The sequence below is a fragment of the Engraulis encrasicolus genome, chromosome 3, assembly GCF_034702125.1.
Source record: "Engraulis encrasicolus isolate BLACKSEA-1 chromosome 3, IST_EnEncr_1.0, whole genome shotgun sequence".
Taxonomy (NCBI): Eukaryota; Metazoa; Chordata; class Actinopteri; order Clupeiformes; family Engraulidae; genus Engraulis; species Engraulis encrasicolus.
In genome coordinates, this window is record NC_085859.1 from 23891656 (window position 1) to 23906117 (window position 14462).

A 14462-nucleotide genomic window follows, 5' to 3' on the forward strand; every position below is an offset into this window, starting at 1 on the left:
TGCGGCTGCTCTCTCCTGAGAGAGGTGAGCTGTCATAGTCACAGAATTCAGTGTCATGCCTAGGAACTGTGAAGTCTGACTTGGTTTGAGAACACACTTCTTCCTGTTTATCACAAATCCCAACTGGCCTAGGTGTGCCTGCACAAGACTGGCCTGCTGTGCAGCTAACTCTTGCGAGTGGCAGCAAAGAAGGCAGTCGTCTAGAAAGTTGAACAAGCGCACCCCCTGCTGGCGTAATGGTGCGACTGCCGCTTCCAGACACTTTGTGAACAGAAAAGGGGATAGGGCTAGACCGAATGGGAGACGCGAAAACTGATATGCTTTCCCTCTGAATGCAAATCTGAGAAATTTCCGATGCCTTGGCACCACCTTTATGTGAAAATATGCATCCTTCAGGTCTATGGTTACAAACCAGTCGTTTGGTTTCACAAATTGAAGGAGCTGGCGGTTGGTCAGCATCCTGAATTTTCTTTTCATGAGTGATTTGTTCAGCCTCCTTAAATCTAAGATTGGCCGAAATCCCCCGCCTTTTTTTTGGGACAAGAAAATACCGGCTGTAAAAGCCTGCGTTTTCTTCCCCTTGTGGCACCATCTCTATTGCCTTTTTCAACAACAAGGAGTCTATTTCCTCCTGTAGGAAAGGGACCTGACCCTCCGGAACTATTGTTTGAATCACCCCGCTGAATTTTGGTGGGGGGCGAGCAAACTGAATTGTGTAGCCCACTGAGACAGTCTTCAAAACCCAGGGTGATGCCTGTGCGCATTTGCGCCAGTTTTCCACGCATGCCTCTAGGCATGGCATGGAGTCTTTTAATTGGTCGGGGACGCTCCCGCTCATCGCCAAACCTTTTAATCTTTGATCTAGACTCAATTGGTCGGGGTTTTCCCCGCTCATGGTCAATTTGTCTATACTCGGCTTTATTCCCGCACCGTCTAAGGAGGGGGTCAAGCTCTGAGGGCAGCTTGTCACACTGTTTAGGTAAACATGGGTGAGAGAATGCTGTTTTAATATTGGATGCAGAGAGGGGGACAAAACATTTTCTGTTTGTGTGTGTGTAGTGCTTGTGGAAACTGGCACAACGTGCTTGACATGAGCGGTGCATGTGAGCAACGGGCAGTCCTCTTTCGCTGAGGGGAAAACTCCTCCCCCCCCCTCTCTTCAGGACGTGATCCTCAGGTCCGCGTCCTGTTCGCACCACCACGGCGGGCAGTAGTCTGGCGCGGGACGAACGGCGCTCTCTGCTGCTGCTGCTGGGGTGCTGGCTGTGGGGCCTGTGGCTGAGGCTGGGGCTGCGGCCTAAACGGGTGTCGCTGCCATCCTCTCCTTGCCGGCATCTTAGCTGGAAGAGCTGGAGAACGGGATCCACTCCCCCGCTTCATGCCAGGAGCTGGAGCTGGTCCACCCGGGGGGCCCCGGGGTTCACCTCTGCTGCGTGGCATCCAGGCCATGAAAGCCTCCCGGCTTTTCTGCTCCACTTCAAATTTAGCAGTCATTGTCCCCACAGCATCACCAAACACTCCTTCAGCACTCACCGGGGCATCTAGGAGTGGGGCCTTCTCCCGTTCCGACAGCTGTGCCAGGGACAGCCACAGAGAACGCTGTGTTGCTACTGCCGCCCCCATAGCACGGCCCACTGCCTGAGATGAACAGCGCGTGAGGCGGAGAGACAGGTCAGTCGCCCTGCGCAGTTCCACCACCAACTCACTCTCAGCATCCAGCGTATTAGACAGCTCCGTGAGTAGCTTGGCCTGATATCTCTGCAGCAACGCCGCTGTGTTGATGGAGCATGCTGCTTGTCCAGCCGCCAGGTAGGACTTTTCAGCGAGAGTGGCCTGGAGTCTGGCCACTGGAGACGGCAGGAGAGGTTTGCGGCCCAGGCGCAATGCAGGTGAAGAGGGCGACAAGTAACTCGCCACCGTATCCTCCACCGGTGGGAAGGAGAGATATCCACACTCCTTGGCCTGGTCCATATGCATGTAGGCAGCAAAGCCTGGGACTGGGGCACGGGCCGAATAGGGGTTGCTCCAGGTCTTGACTAGCTCCCTGTGCACTTCTGGAAAAAACGGGATTGGGCAGGGCGCCGGTGTTTGGGGCCCGGCATAGTATTCCCCATCCAGCAACGACATCTCTGTGCTGGGGGGGGGTGGGGAGAGGGAGGCCGAGTTTGCTAGCTGCCCTGGTAGCCACCTCGTGCAGCTGCAGACCCAGTGTCCTCGAACCTACCGGGGGAGAGGATGCCCGGGACTCTTCGACCACCTCCTCCTCATATTCACCATAATACCCCTCTGCATCACTGAAGTCCTCTGGCTGTTCCTCCGACTCCTGCCCAAATACCAGCTCTGGCAGGGGCTGGTCGTGGAAGCCACGCGGTAACTCCACCGCCTCGTGGTGCGACCTCACTCTTGCATGTGGGGCTGGTGCAGCTAGCTCCCCTGCTGCCTCGTGGCGTGAACTCCCGCCAGATGGCAAGGTGGGAGCGGGGTTGGCTGTGGCGGGCTCGCGACAGTCATGCCCCTCCATATCGTGATCTGTGCTGCCTTCGGCTGTGGGAATCTCCTCAGCCTGGGCAGCAGCTTCTCTCGCCTCTCTGCGAGTCCAGTAAGCCGAGCGCTTGGTGATTTTAGCGAGTGTCAGTTCAGCACAGAATTCGCAGGTAGAACCGCCCGACAGCGCTGCCTCGGCGTGCTCTCTGCCGAGACAGACAATGCAAAATCGGTGCCGGTCCCCTTTGTCCCTGCTGTGCGGGCACTCCGGGTACAGCAGCCTCGACATCCTAGACACACCAGAGAAACAGTTAACACTCACAATCGGTCCGAATTCTAAAGAAAACTACCGAGTGAATGCTCCAGTTAGCTAATGTAGCAACCACTAGCAAGCAGAGCTAACAGAAGTAGCAAACTTGCAAGCTAGAAGCTAATAGCCAATACAAGAAACAAAAATCAACTCGTGGCACCCAAAGCCTGTGACCAGAGAAAATCCACTCACCGGCTTGAAAGAGTTGAAGCACACGGTTGAAATGAGAACTCGAATCTGAGATAAAGTCGTAGACGTAGTTTGCTTGACGGATCACTTCTATCGAAGTATTGAAAGAGGCCGAGGCTGCGTCATACCCAGCTATTTATGCCCTAAGGGCGGGCCCAGGGGATGACTGACAGCCTCTCAGCCATTCGGCGTGAGTAGAAAGTGCTTCGATTGGATCCGTGCATACGTCACGTCCCATGTGTTAGATCGCAGTCCACTGCGATAGGGAACTATAGTGCAGCAATTACCTCAAACAATCTTTCACTTGGTGATACAAGCATCAAATTTGGTTCAGAGGTGCTTCAGACCCTACCCTTTTAGAAAAGGTCGCTATCCAGGTGAAAAAACAAAATGGCGGCCATTTTCCAAGATGGCCGCCAATTGAACTGCTTTTAAATGGCTTTTATGTATATTTTGATTGACTGATCATATTTTGAATATATATGTATGGAAATATATTATGTTGAGCATGGAAAATTCAATGATACACTCAAAAAAAATATTGACAATTATAGTATTTTCATAATTACATGTAAATAAACTAACACTCACTGAATGATTCTAAATATTACAAAAACAGAAGTAGGCCTATAATGATTACATGTTTGTTGTTTGGGTAGGAAAACTCTCTGATGCATATGTTGGATTAGTTATTTTTAGTCCTCACATTTGCAGGAACATAATTGTGTACAGTTGAGGCTAAAGCAATAGCATTTGCATCTTCCTCGGCAGTCAGTCTTGCATCCACGTTTTGTCAGTTGCTGGCAACTCTCCGCAATTGTAGGAGGCTTTGACCAGAGAACTTTCCAGGCCTCACCATCTTTTTGCCACCCCCAGTTGGCAGGGCTTTCAATTTGCATTTTGCACACAGTAGCTCGGCCCCATATACAGGCAGTTTGGCAGCGGACCGTTTAACATGATGGACAAGGGATGCACTTGTTGGTGGAATGGCATCATAGGATCTTTGTTTTCGAGCAAACAAGTCCAGTCAACCTCATCAACCTTGTCTGTTGTGCTGTTCTTGTCATACATATTGATGACAAACCTCTCAAGAAGGTTCAGGTCAGTATGTTCAATTACTTCTGGGTATGAACTGAGCTTTTTGAAGACATGAGTCACTTCAGGGCAGACGTCTCATGTTTGCCATGCTGTTTTCTTGCCTTTGCTATGGAAAGCTGATACAACATCACAGCCAGTGAAAGAATGGAAGGACATCATGCTTTTGGATTTCTCTGGCCCAAGATTCAACACCATGTCATGAATTGGCAGCCACCTGATGGAATGACCATGGCCGAATTCGATCCACATCATCTCTAATCCTGCATCCTGGAGAATTTCTTTACATGCACTGGCCATACAAAGACTTGAAATTACGTTTCTTACTTTCCCATGCAGTAGTAGGGCATGGATCGCTCTCAATTTTTCTTCTTTCTTGTGGTTTTATTTTATTTTAACTTTGCAGGGACTGACATGACAGACGTTTCGGCTGCACAGAGCCTTCTTCAGTGTCACTGTTACTTTCCCATGCAGACATAGGCATAGACTTTAGGTGTGGACATAGACAGTACACATGCATTACACCTAGAGTACCTATACAATACCCTTACAGATACAGTATATAAAGTGCAAGACTGGGCAACAGCAGACATACATAGAACATGTATTAAGAAGAGGTATTGTTGTGCATTTTCAGTTATGTCCTATTGTGACGATTCTGATATGGTGATAGTAGCATTGTGAAATAATAATACATATAAAGTACTTAAGCAATTGTAATGTGCAATATTTACAACTACAGTTGGTAGCTAGTTTTCCAGTACAGTCATTAAGTAACAGGCATGAAGCAGCAGCAACATGTGTGTGCATGTTTGTGTGTGCTTTTGAGTTAGTTCTGTGTGTGTGTGTGTGTGTGTGTGTGTGTGTGTGTGTGTGTGTGTGTGTGTGTGTGTGTGTGTGTGTGTGTGTGTGTGTGTGTGTGTGTGTGTTTTGAGTTAGTGCAAGTAGAATGTGCAATCACAATTCAGTGTTGAGGGGGGGCTATCAGTGATAGGAGGACGGGTTAAGAGTTCAGCATCCTGATTGCTTGGTGTATGAAGGTCTTTGCCAGCCTGGTGGTATGGGAGCTGAGGCACCTGTACCTCTTTCCAGAGGGCAGGAGACTGAACAGTTTGTGTGCAGGGTGACTAAGGTCCTTGGTGATCATCAGTGCTTTTCGGGTGGGGCAGGTGGTGTAAATGTCCTGCAGGGAGGGAGTGGCGCTCCAATGATCTTCTACGCTGTGTTCACAATGCGCTGGAGTGTCTTCCTGTTTTGCTCTGTGCAACCTCCTCCCCACACTGTGTCACACAGCTGGTCAGGATGCTCTTTATGGTTCCTCTGTAGAATGCTGTCATGATGGAGGGTGTAGCACTTGCCTTCTTCAGTTTGCACAAAAAGTAGAGGCGCTGTTGGGCCTTCTTCACCAGTGATGATGTGTTTGTGGTCCAAGAGAGGTCGTCGCTGATGTGCACTCCGAGGAATTTTGTGCTGCTCACTCTCTCCACAACATCATTGTCGATGGTCAGTGGTAGCAGTTGTTTTTGGCCCCTCTGAAAGTTGACAACAATCTCCTTGGTCTTGTTGACATTCAGCAGGAGGTTGTTGTCCTTGCACCATCTGGCCAGCAAGTCTACTTCTTCTCTGTAGTGAGTCTCGTCACCCTTAGAGATGAGGCCCACTAGTGTTGTATCGTACGCAAACTTCATCAGATGGTTAGTGCTGTGGGTCGTTGTGCAGTCATGTGTCAGCAGCGTGAACAGCAGGGGGCTGAGCACACAACCTTGCGGGGCCCCCGTGCTCAGGGTCAGGGTGATTGAGGTGTTGTTCCCGACACATACTGCAGCTCAATGGATTTTTAGCAGACATCTTGTGTAATACGGTTAAAGGCAGAGGGTCTATCCTTTTACCACCCAACTGTTCAAATTATCAAAGCACATTGAGATATGGGACACAACAAGGTTAAGTCATCTTCTGCCCTAGCCGGGCTCCGCCCTACTGGTGACGCTACGCCTTCGGCTCAGCTACACACAGTAGGGCCAGGAGCTTGCTCTCTCCCGCTACAGCGGGATCTCCACCTACTTTGTCTGGAACCAATCAACTGTGCATTTCCAGCTGTCCTGGGTAGAGATGTGTTCAAGGCAGTGACGTGGTTTAAGCAGAGACGTTCTATTGGGCTAAGAAATGTTTGGTTTAAACTTCGGCACAGCCCTCAACCAGTAGCAAGCCGAGGGAGGCGGGTTAACCAGGCCATGGAAACAAAGTTCGTTCTGTATGGAAACGCTAATCGTTATAGTCCTGGTCAGACCAGAATCGCGGTACGTGATCTGAAGTCTATGAAAATCAGGCAACTTCTGCCCTACACCCAGCCCGATCGTTCATCCAGTGTCATTTAAGTTCTGTGCAATCTGTACACTATCCGGGTAACTGAAGCCCCGTTACCCTTGGCTCGGCTCTCCCGCTCTGGCACATCCTGTCAATTCAGGTGCGGCTATCTAACTAAATTTCTAACTACACTAACTACATTTCTAATTAAGCTATATACAGGGTCTTATTGGATAGTATATGGGAGACTATAAATACTAACAACTAAAGTGAGTATACTAAAGAGTTAGTAAACTACAACTACAGCTATTGTACCACAAGCCGACACTGAACCCCATGCTGAGTCTCACAGCAGTGATGTCACCAGTGTGCCCTGGTTGTGCTATAACATCACTCTAATACAGAATGTAAACAAGTTTACGACATTGTATTCCAACAGTGATGGCAAGGTTAGTATGCATTATTGAATACCTGCTATCGGACAGCTGTATGTCATAAATGTGCATTTTCAGTCATGTAAGGGCTGCCATTTTGAAAAGTGGTGGCCATTATATGATGAAATAATGATACTATGAAGTTGTCCTTGTCAGAATGCATACATTTTAATATTTCCATCACTCAGATATCTTGATTACTTGGCATTCTAAGACGAAAACAGCTTTTTTCACCTTTAATGAGGCAGCCATCTTGAAAAATGGCCGCCATCTTGTTTTTTCACCTGGATAGCGACCTTTTCTGGGAGAGTAGGCCCTGGAGCACCTGTGTACCTGATTTGGTGCTTGTATCACCAAGTGAAAGATTCTTATGGAATATTGACTTAACAAGCCTGACTACTAGGGAATACGTTTTGGATGCAGTCAGCACGCTATCGAAGCATTTGTTACGTTACTGTTAATGCAAATAAATCCCCGCGAGCCCTGTGAAGCTGCTGCTCCTTGTCGTTAAGAAGGATGGGCTATAATTTAACCCAGAAGAACCTGTTCGGCCCCCAAGAGAATGTCATTTCCCCTGATGTCCATGCGGTCAATATAAAATCAGGAAAGGTTGCACGCGCATAGTTACAACTGTACAGTAAAAGTGACAACAATTAAGAAGAACCTACGTGAAGGACATGATATGTCACAGCGGACAAAGTAGTAACAGGAAACCTCTCCTACCTTACTCCACGTAGCTTGTGCATCTTCTTAGTTATCCATATTATGCTCCTTGCTAGCACATGCTGGAAATGTAATCCTTGGCGAACAATGCAGTGACAAACTTCGTCATTTTATGTTCAAGACAGCCTCGGCATGCTAAAACATGGCCTAGGCTACACTAGGCCTACAACAAAAGACCACGCGTCCGCTGACAACTGTTGATTTGGCGCTTTTAAGAAAACAAGTTGACTAGGCATCCCTACTGGGCTGACCGGGAGTGAGCGTCCATGTTGCCATTGGTAACTGGCGCGTGCATAGCCAATAATAATCACTCGCACGAGTAGCCTACCAACATTTTCATTTATACATAGGCCTATTCAATTACTTATTTTTTAATCACAAAACTGCCGTTTGCATGAACTGAAACGTTTCCTCTGGTTGCTTACAATTTTCACAATGTCTGTTTGCTTCAAGCCCGAGTCCGACCCGAGTCCGACAGATATTCTATTTTTTTTGTCCGAGCCCGGCCCGGCCCGTCGGGTTCCGACCAGGCCCGTCGGGCTTCGGTCGGGTTGCCATGCTCTGGTACACACACAGCAACATGCACAGTCACATACTTAATGGAAGCATGTCATGACAATAAAATGGCAGAATTTGTTATGTATGTATGTATGTACTGTATGTTGATTTATTTGCCTGTGTATAAATGAAAACGTGTGTGTGTGTGTGTGTGTGTGTGTGTGTGTGTGTGTGTGTGTCTGTCTGCATACTGCATATAACCATCCCCAGGCAAGCTGGGCAGCATGACCTGGCGGAGAGGCTGGTGGAGATCCAGTACGAGCTGACGGACAGGCTGGCCTTCTACCTGTGTGGCCGCAAGCCAGGTGAGTCACTCACACCCCAGCCCAGTGACCGTAGGTCCAGACTCGGGCCTCAAACTCACAACCTCTGGGTATGGGAGGGTAGCGCCTCTAGCTCAGGCGAGCACAGTTGTCAGTGCATCTGTATAGGCGTGTTCAGGCTGACAATGATGCCGGTGCTTGTTCCTGATCTCAAACCAGTTGGCGTGTTCACGCAGCAAGTCTGAGCGTTCGGGAACCGCAAAGTTGGCTCGCGATGCAAAAATAAAAAAAATACTTGTTTTTCTCGGTGAACCGTGACAACAACGTGGACGTGCTTCCGGCTAACACATAGTGACAGAGCAGCCCAGTATGAATGCAGGTGGTTCGCCGGTTAGTACTTTTGCTCTGAACGTAACTGGTGTGGGAACGGGCAACGGCACACACCGTTCTTGTCGACCTGAAAGCAGTACATGAGGCTTGAGGAGGGAGGTTTACTAACACTCTACCGCCAAACTCTATTAGTTCGAATATGTTGGCATCCAGGTCACAGCACCAGTGTAACCAAAGTCATCTGACACAATCTGCCACTTGGGGCTCCGAACTTGCAGCTTCACAGCAAATTGCAGGCATACTGTAGAAGGAAGATATGTTAACCAGTGAGGTAAACAGTCAGGCTACTAGCTCAGTCACCAGTGCCTCTACAATATGTGAGGCTTCAGGAGGAAGATTTATCAATGCTCTACCGCTGAACCCTGTGTTACACATGCAAAAAAGTAATACACAAATCTTACAAAGTCATTCATAAAGTATCTATACACAGGCACACATACATTCCATATAAAATGCTTATATTGCAGTATACTGTTGTATTGTAGATGGAATGTGTAATTGTACTTACTCATAAATGACACATACTATAAAAGAGTCACGTTTCTTATTTTCCTCACACAGCGATTGAATCACTTTATAAGTTTCATGTATTTCTTTTTCATATGGGTGTGCCTAGCCAGGAACGCTCTGCCGATGTGAAAGTGATAAGAGATATAACTTCTTACTGAAACATGTCGTGGCATGACAGTTTGATGCCATACCAAATAGTTAGTCTGTCTAAAAAAGCCTTTGTACTTGTCTACTTTGTCCTATCCAATGGAGATGTCAGGTTCTTGTTAAACATGCTTGTAAAAGCTGCGATCTGACCCTTTGCGCTGACAGATCAGTGATCGTTTTTGTGTGTGTGCCGTATTTTTGAGTAGGATTGTGGGCCTCCTGTAAGGTTACTGTCTTGTCATGAGGCTGCATGGTGTGCATATGGGCCTTTGGACTATGGCAAACTATTAAAGCTATTCAGATTCATAGTAGAGTATATTTTAAAAGTTTCAAGTATAATATAAGACTTTTTATTGATACATTACGTTTTCCTCTGTAATTGACTTGAATGAGTGTACTGAGTAAGTATATTGACCCACACCTCTCACTCTCTTAGATCACAGAAGTGGAGAACACTTCATCATACCTCAACTGGCTGACAGGTAAGAGGCTGTTTTTTAAATAAAACACACATCACCATCTGTGTGTGTGCGTGTGTGTGTGCGTGTGTGTGCGTGTGTGTGCGTGTGTGTGTGTGTGTGTGTGTGTGTGTGTGTGTGTGTGTGTGTGTGTGTGTGTGTGTTTGTCTGTGTCTGTGTCTGTGTCTGTGTCTGTGTCTATGTGTGTGTGTGTGTGTGTGTGTGTGTGTAGAGAGAGAGAGAGGGAAGACTTGTGTTTGAGAGGTCGTGTGTGCATGTGCATGTTGGGTTTTCTTAAAAGCAGGTGGCCTCGAAATATTTGCAATAACAAAAAAGTTTCCAGCAGAGATGGTTCCTGTTAGTGCATGCTTTTAGACCTAAGGCCATCTGCCCCTCTCTCTCTCTCTCTCTCTCTCTCTCTCTCTCTCTCTCTCTCTCTCTCTCTCTCTCTCTCTCATTTCATTTCTGCGCTGGTATATTGACTAGGCCTTTGGCACCTGTTGTGTGTGTGTGTGTGTGTCGTAGCTGTGCTCTGAATGATATGCTAAGAATACACTTTACACTGCATCTGTGGTCCGTTCAGAATAACTCTCTCTTGAGAGAGAGATATGATTTGGGAAATTGATATGCTTGTATGTCTCTTCCTTTCACTGCTGGCACATGATGATGATGCTGGTGGATAAAAAAGGAACATGTAAGTTAAAACACTGTCACAGGGTTAACAAGAAAGAAGTTTACTTCTTTTTCTAGCACCTACAAGTTGTGCATGAATCTTTGAACTTTATTTTTTATAATATATATATATATATATATATATATATATATATATATATTAGTGGTGTCAACAATGATCGATTCAGCGATGCAATCCAATGCGGGGCATGGACGATCCAGAATCGATCCGGCAAGTTCCAGAATCGATCCGGCAATTTCTTTAAGTTTCAATTACTTCCATGGATATTTCGGGAGCAAATGAATGTTAAATTAAATAAAAACACTTCAAAACATTGCAAGCCTGATACAAAAAACAGCCAGTAATTTGTTGCTCAGTATCTAGTTGTATTGACTAGTTGTATTGCCTCATCATGACTGATTAAACATTTGCTTTGCTTTCAGTAGAAATGTAATGCATTGCAATGCATTGTAGAATTGAATCGGATCGGATCGCATAGAATCGAATCGAAACCTCCCGATTCGTGATCGAATCGTGATCGAATCGGATCGTGAGGGCAGTGCCAATCCACACCGCTAATATATATATATATATATATATATATATATATAATTATTTTTATTTTTTTTACTATTATTTTTTAAATCTCGTGTGTGTGTGTGTGTGTGTGTGTGTGTGTGTGTGTGTGTGTGTGTGATTGGGATAGAGAGATCTGACCTGTGAATATATGTATGGTGGATATACAGTACGTATGTGCAATGTTGTGTGTGATGTCTTTGTGTCTACTTCTGTATTTATGTATGGATGCTACTTGACACCTTAATTTCCATCTGAATCAATACATGATACTCTACTCTACTCTCCACTCTAACTACTGTCACAGCTTTACTTGAGCACTGTCACAAAAGAACATGAAGGAAATGTGTTTTTTGTGGGTTTTTTGTATGTGTGTGTGTTTTCTCCCCACAGTAGTACAGATTTAACCGAGTTGGCCAAAGCAGCAAAGAAGAAACTGCAGTCGGTAAGCACTGCAAACAAAGCCATCTGGCTGATGACACCAGTGTCTTTTAATGACAATGTTTTGGTGTGCGTGTCCGTGTGCGTGTGCGTGTGTGTGTGTGTGTGTGTGTGTGTGTGTGTGTGTGTGTGTGTGTGTGTGTGTGTGTGTGTGTGTGTGTGTGTGTGTGTGTGTGTGTGTGTGTGCACATGTGCATGTGCATGTGTTTGTGAGTTTGTGTTTGTGTGTGTGCATTTGTTGGACATCAGAACATACAACAGATCATACATGACTCAGACTTACCGCCTCTCTCTCTCTCTCTCTCTCTCTCTCTCTCTCTCTCTCGTGACCACAGCTCAGTAATCACCTGTTTGAAGAGCTGGCGATGGACGTGTATGACGAGGTCGACAGACGGGAAACAGACGCCGGTGAGCAACACCTACACATACACACCCGAACACATACAGATGTGCGCGCACCTACACCTACTGTATATGTTGAGATGAAGCATACTAGTCACCCACATGCACATGTGACGCACACATACTGTACACACAGGCCTTAACTGCAGTACAGTTGCAGGAGACACAGTTGTTCTTCTGTAGATGAGCTATAAAATGAGTATGTGAAGTAATGTACATAGTTTTTTTATTATTGTTCAGATGGATGATGTCATTGCCAGCGAGCAAGATCAGTAGAACAATAAAACATAAAGACCATGACTGTATTTTTAATGTGTGTGCGTGTTGCAGTTTGGCTTGCGACCCAGAACCACAGCACCTTGGTAACGGAGACAACAGTTGTGCCTTTCCTTCCTGTCAACCCGGAGTACTCATCGACGCGAAACCAGGCATGTCTATTTGGAACACGCGCTAAAACACAACACCAGACATGTCTATTTGAAACACATGCTCAAACGCAACGCTTTTCTCTTTTAACACTCTGCAGTCTCGTCCTCAAAATGTATTCACACCTTTTTGGCTTTAAGTACCTGTACACTGTATACTTCAGCTGCATCAGCCATTGATGACGCCTCTGTTTTTTTCACTAGTTAGCATTCTGCCCTTGAAGAAGCACAGACCTTCTACTGCACCTCAACTCCCGTCTTTGTCTTTTATGCCATTTCTTAGACATGCGAAACCAGTACTGCCTATTTAAAACACACAAACTCTTCTTGTTTTAACACCATGTGAGAAGCATACGTCTTCTAATGTACTTCACAACTTGTCTTGATGTAGTATACCACACCACTCGCCTATGTGAAACCAGGCATGCCTATTTAGAAGGTGCTGCTTTAACACCCAGCAAGAAGCACTTTGCTCTCTGTTTTCACAGTTCTTCTGTGTACGTAGTAGGGAAGGGAAGATTCACCGATACGTATCGGAAAATCGATACAACCTGTACAGTACGGTTGCATCGATTTGCAAACGTCTGCATCGGTAAGAAACGCAAATAAAATCGAGATACATCGTACCTTGACTGTCCGCATCGGTACAAATCGGATAATATCTCTTAAAACTTTTTAGAAACGGTCAAATTCAGGATTTGTTCTCGTGCGCAACGCACATCATCTTGCTCTGATTCAGACCGCCTTTCCATCTCTATTGCGAGGAGGCGTGACCAAGCAATCAGTATTTTCCTTTGAGTCAAAGCGGCGGGTTACCAGTAACGTGGAGCACATTTTGTTGTCACATACAGCGAGTTTTCTGGTCATCCGGTGACTTTTTAAATGAAAGTTTCTAGCGACCATCTTCTGTGAGTCTGGAAGACGTATGGAGAGAGTACTCGCTTCACTATTTGAGTTGATAGGGTAGTCTACCGTGCGGCACAAACAACAAGAGAAAGTTGTCTGCCAACATGCTGCAGTTTCCGAATGACAGCAGCATAAGCATAGTCAGCGCACGAGATACAAAAAAACATAACCGTGTTGGGAAACGTTACAGAGCCTGTGCATTCGTTTTAAGTCCATTGTTCATGCAGTAAAAACGAAGTGAAGTCGCTAAGTTGGCATCATTGCTTAGGAGCCAGTTATATTTAGCCCTCGTGCTGGACACACACAGTCTGATTTGCTGCTCGTGCAGATTGTCCATGAAGTTTAAAAAGTCCCGTTGAAAAGTACACTATTCCAACACCTCAGTCCAGTACGCACGTTATTTCCCCCTTCTGATATTAACCCCATTCCCAACATCTACTTAGTAAATTGTTCTAATTTGGATCAATTGTGGTTGATAAGTTGTTCAGAGCTTACCTGTAAATGTAGTTAGCCTATAACATGTCCAGGTCAATATTCCAACATGATCAGAAGCTCTGTGGTTTTCTCATTTTTATTTAAAAAAGAGATATAGCCTACTGTAATTGGCATGGTATTCATTGTATTGTGTATTTTTTTTTCATTTTCTCTGCTCAAAGCAATGTGCCCAAGCCAAAATGAGTTCTCACTGCTCTCTGTATGTTTTCCAGTATAGGCTATTTCAAAAGTAATATGCACAGCCAGGGCCGCTGCTAAGGTTTTGGGGGCCTAGGCATAACTGGTCAGGAGGCCCCCTCATAAGTAAATACTACTACTGCTACTAATAATAATGCTAATTACTGTATTCACAATTACAGTTTGTCTGAAAAATGATGGCCCTTTTGATAACTAACAAAAATGTTTTCAAATGTAATGAAATATTTTTTCATGATGTTTTTAGTCAGTCTCAATTTAGGAGGTCACAATTTTGGGGGCAAAGTGGTTGAGGTTCTAAAAGCGCTCTGTTTACTCTGCTTATGCCTAACGGCAGCCTTGTGCACAGCCTTTAATATCAATTTGATATTTTAATCTGTTCTGTATCGCATCGTATCGTACCGAATCGCACTGCATCGCATGGCATTATAATTGTATCGCGCCATATCGAACTGCATCGCAGTAGGTAGGAGAATCGTATCGT

At 45.8% G+C, this 14462-nt stretch overlaps 1 protein-coding gene across 4 annotated transcripts in view; it reads left to right on the forward strand.

Annotated features, from left to right (window-relative positions):
* Positions 1 to 14462, forward strand: part of git2a (G protein-coupled receptor kinase interacting ArfGAP 2a) — a 59842-nt gene that overhangs the window by 17226 nt on the left and 28154 nt on the right. For all 4 annotated transcript variants that reach the window (XM_063195043.1, XM_063195042.1, XM_063195039.1 and 1 more), the window contains exons 7-11: positions 8308 to 8402; positions 9844 to 9889; positions 11508 to 11559; positions 11891 to 11963; positions 12288 to 12385. In XM_063195043.1, coding sequence (XP_063051113.1) covers positions 8308 to 8402; positions 9844 to 9889; positions 11508 to 11559; positions 11891 to 11963; positions 12288 to 12385 — 364 coding nt within the window. The remainder of the gene's footprint in view (positions 1 to 8307; positions 8403 to 9843; positions 9890 to 11507; positions 11560 to 11890; positions 11964 to 12287; positions 12386 to 14462) is intronic.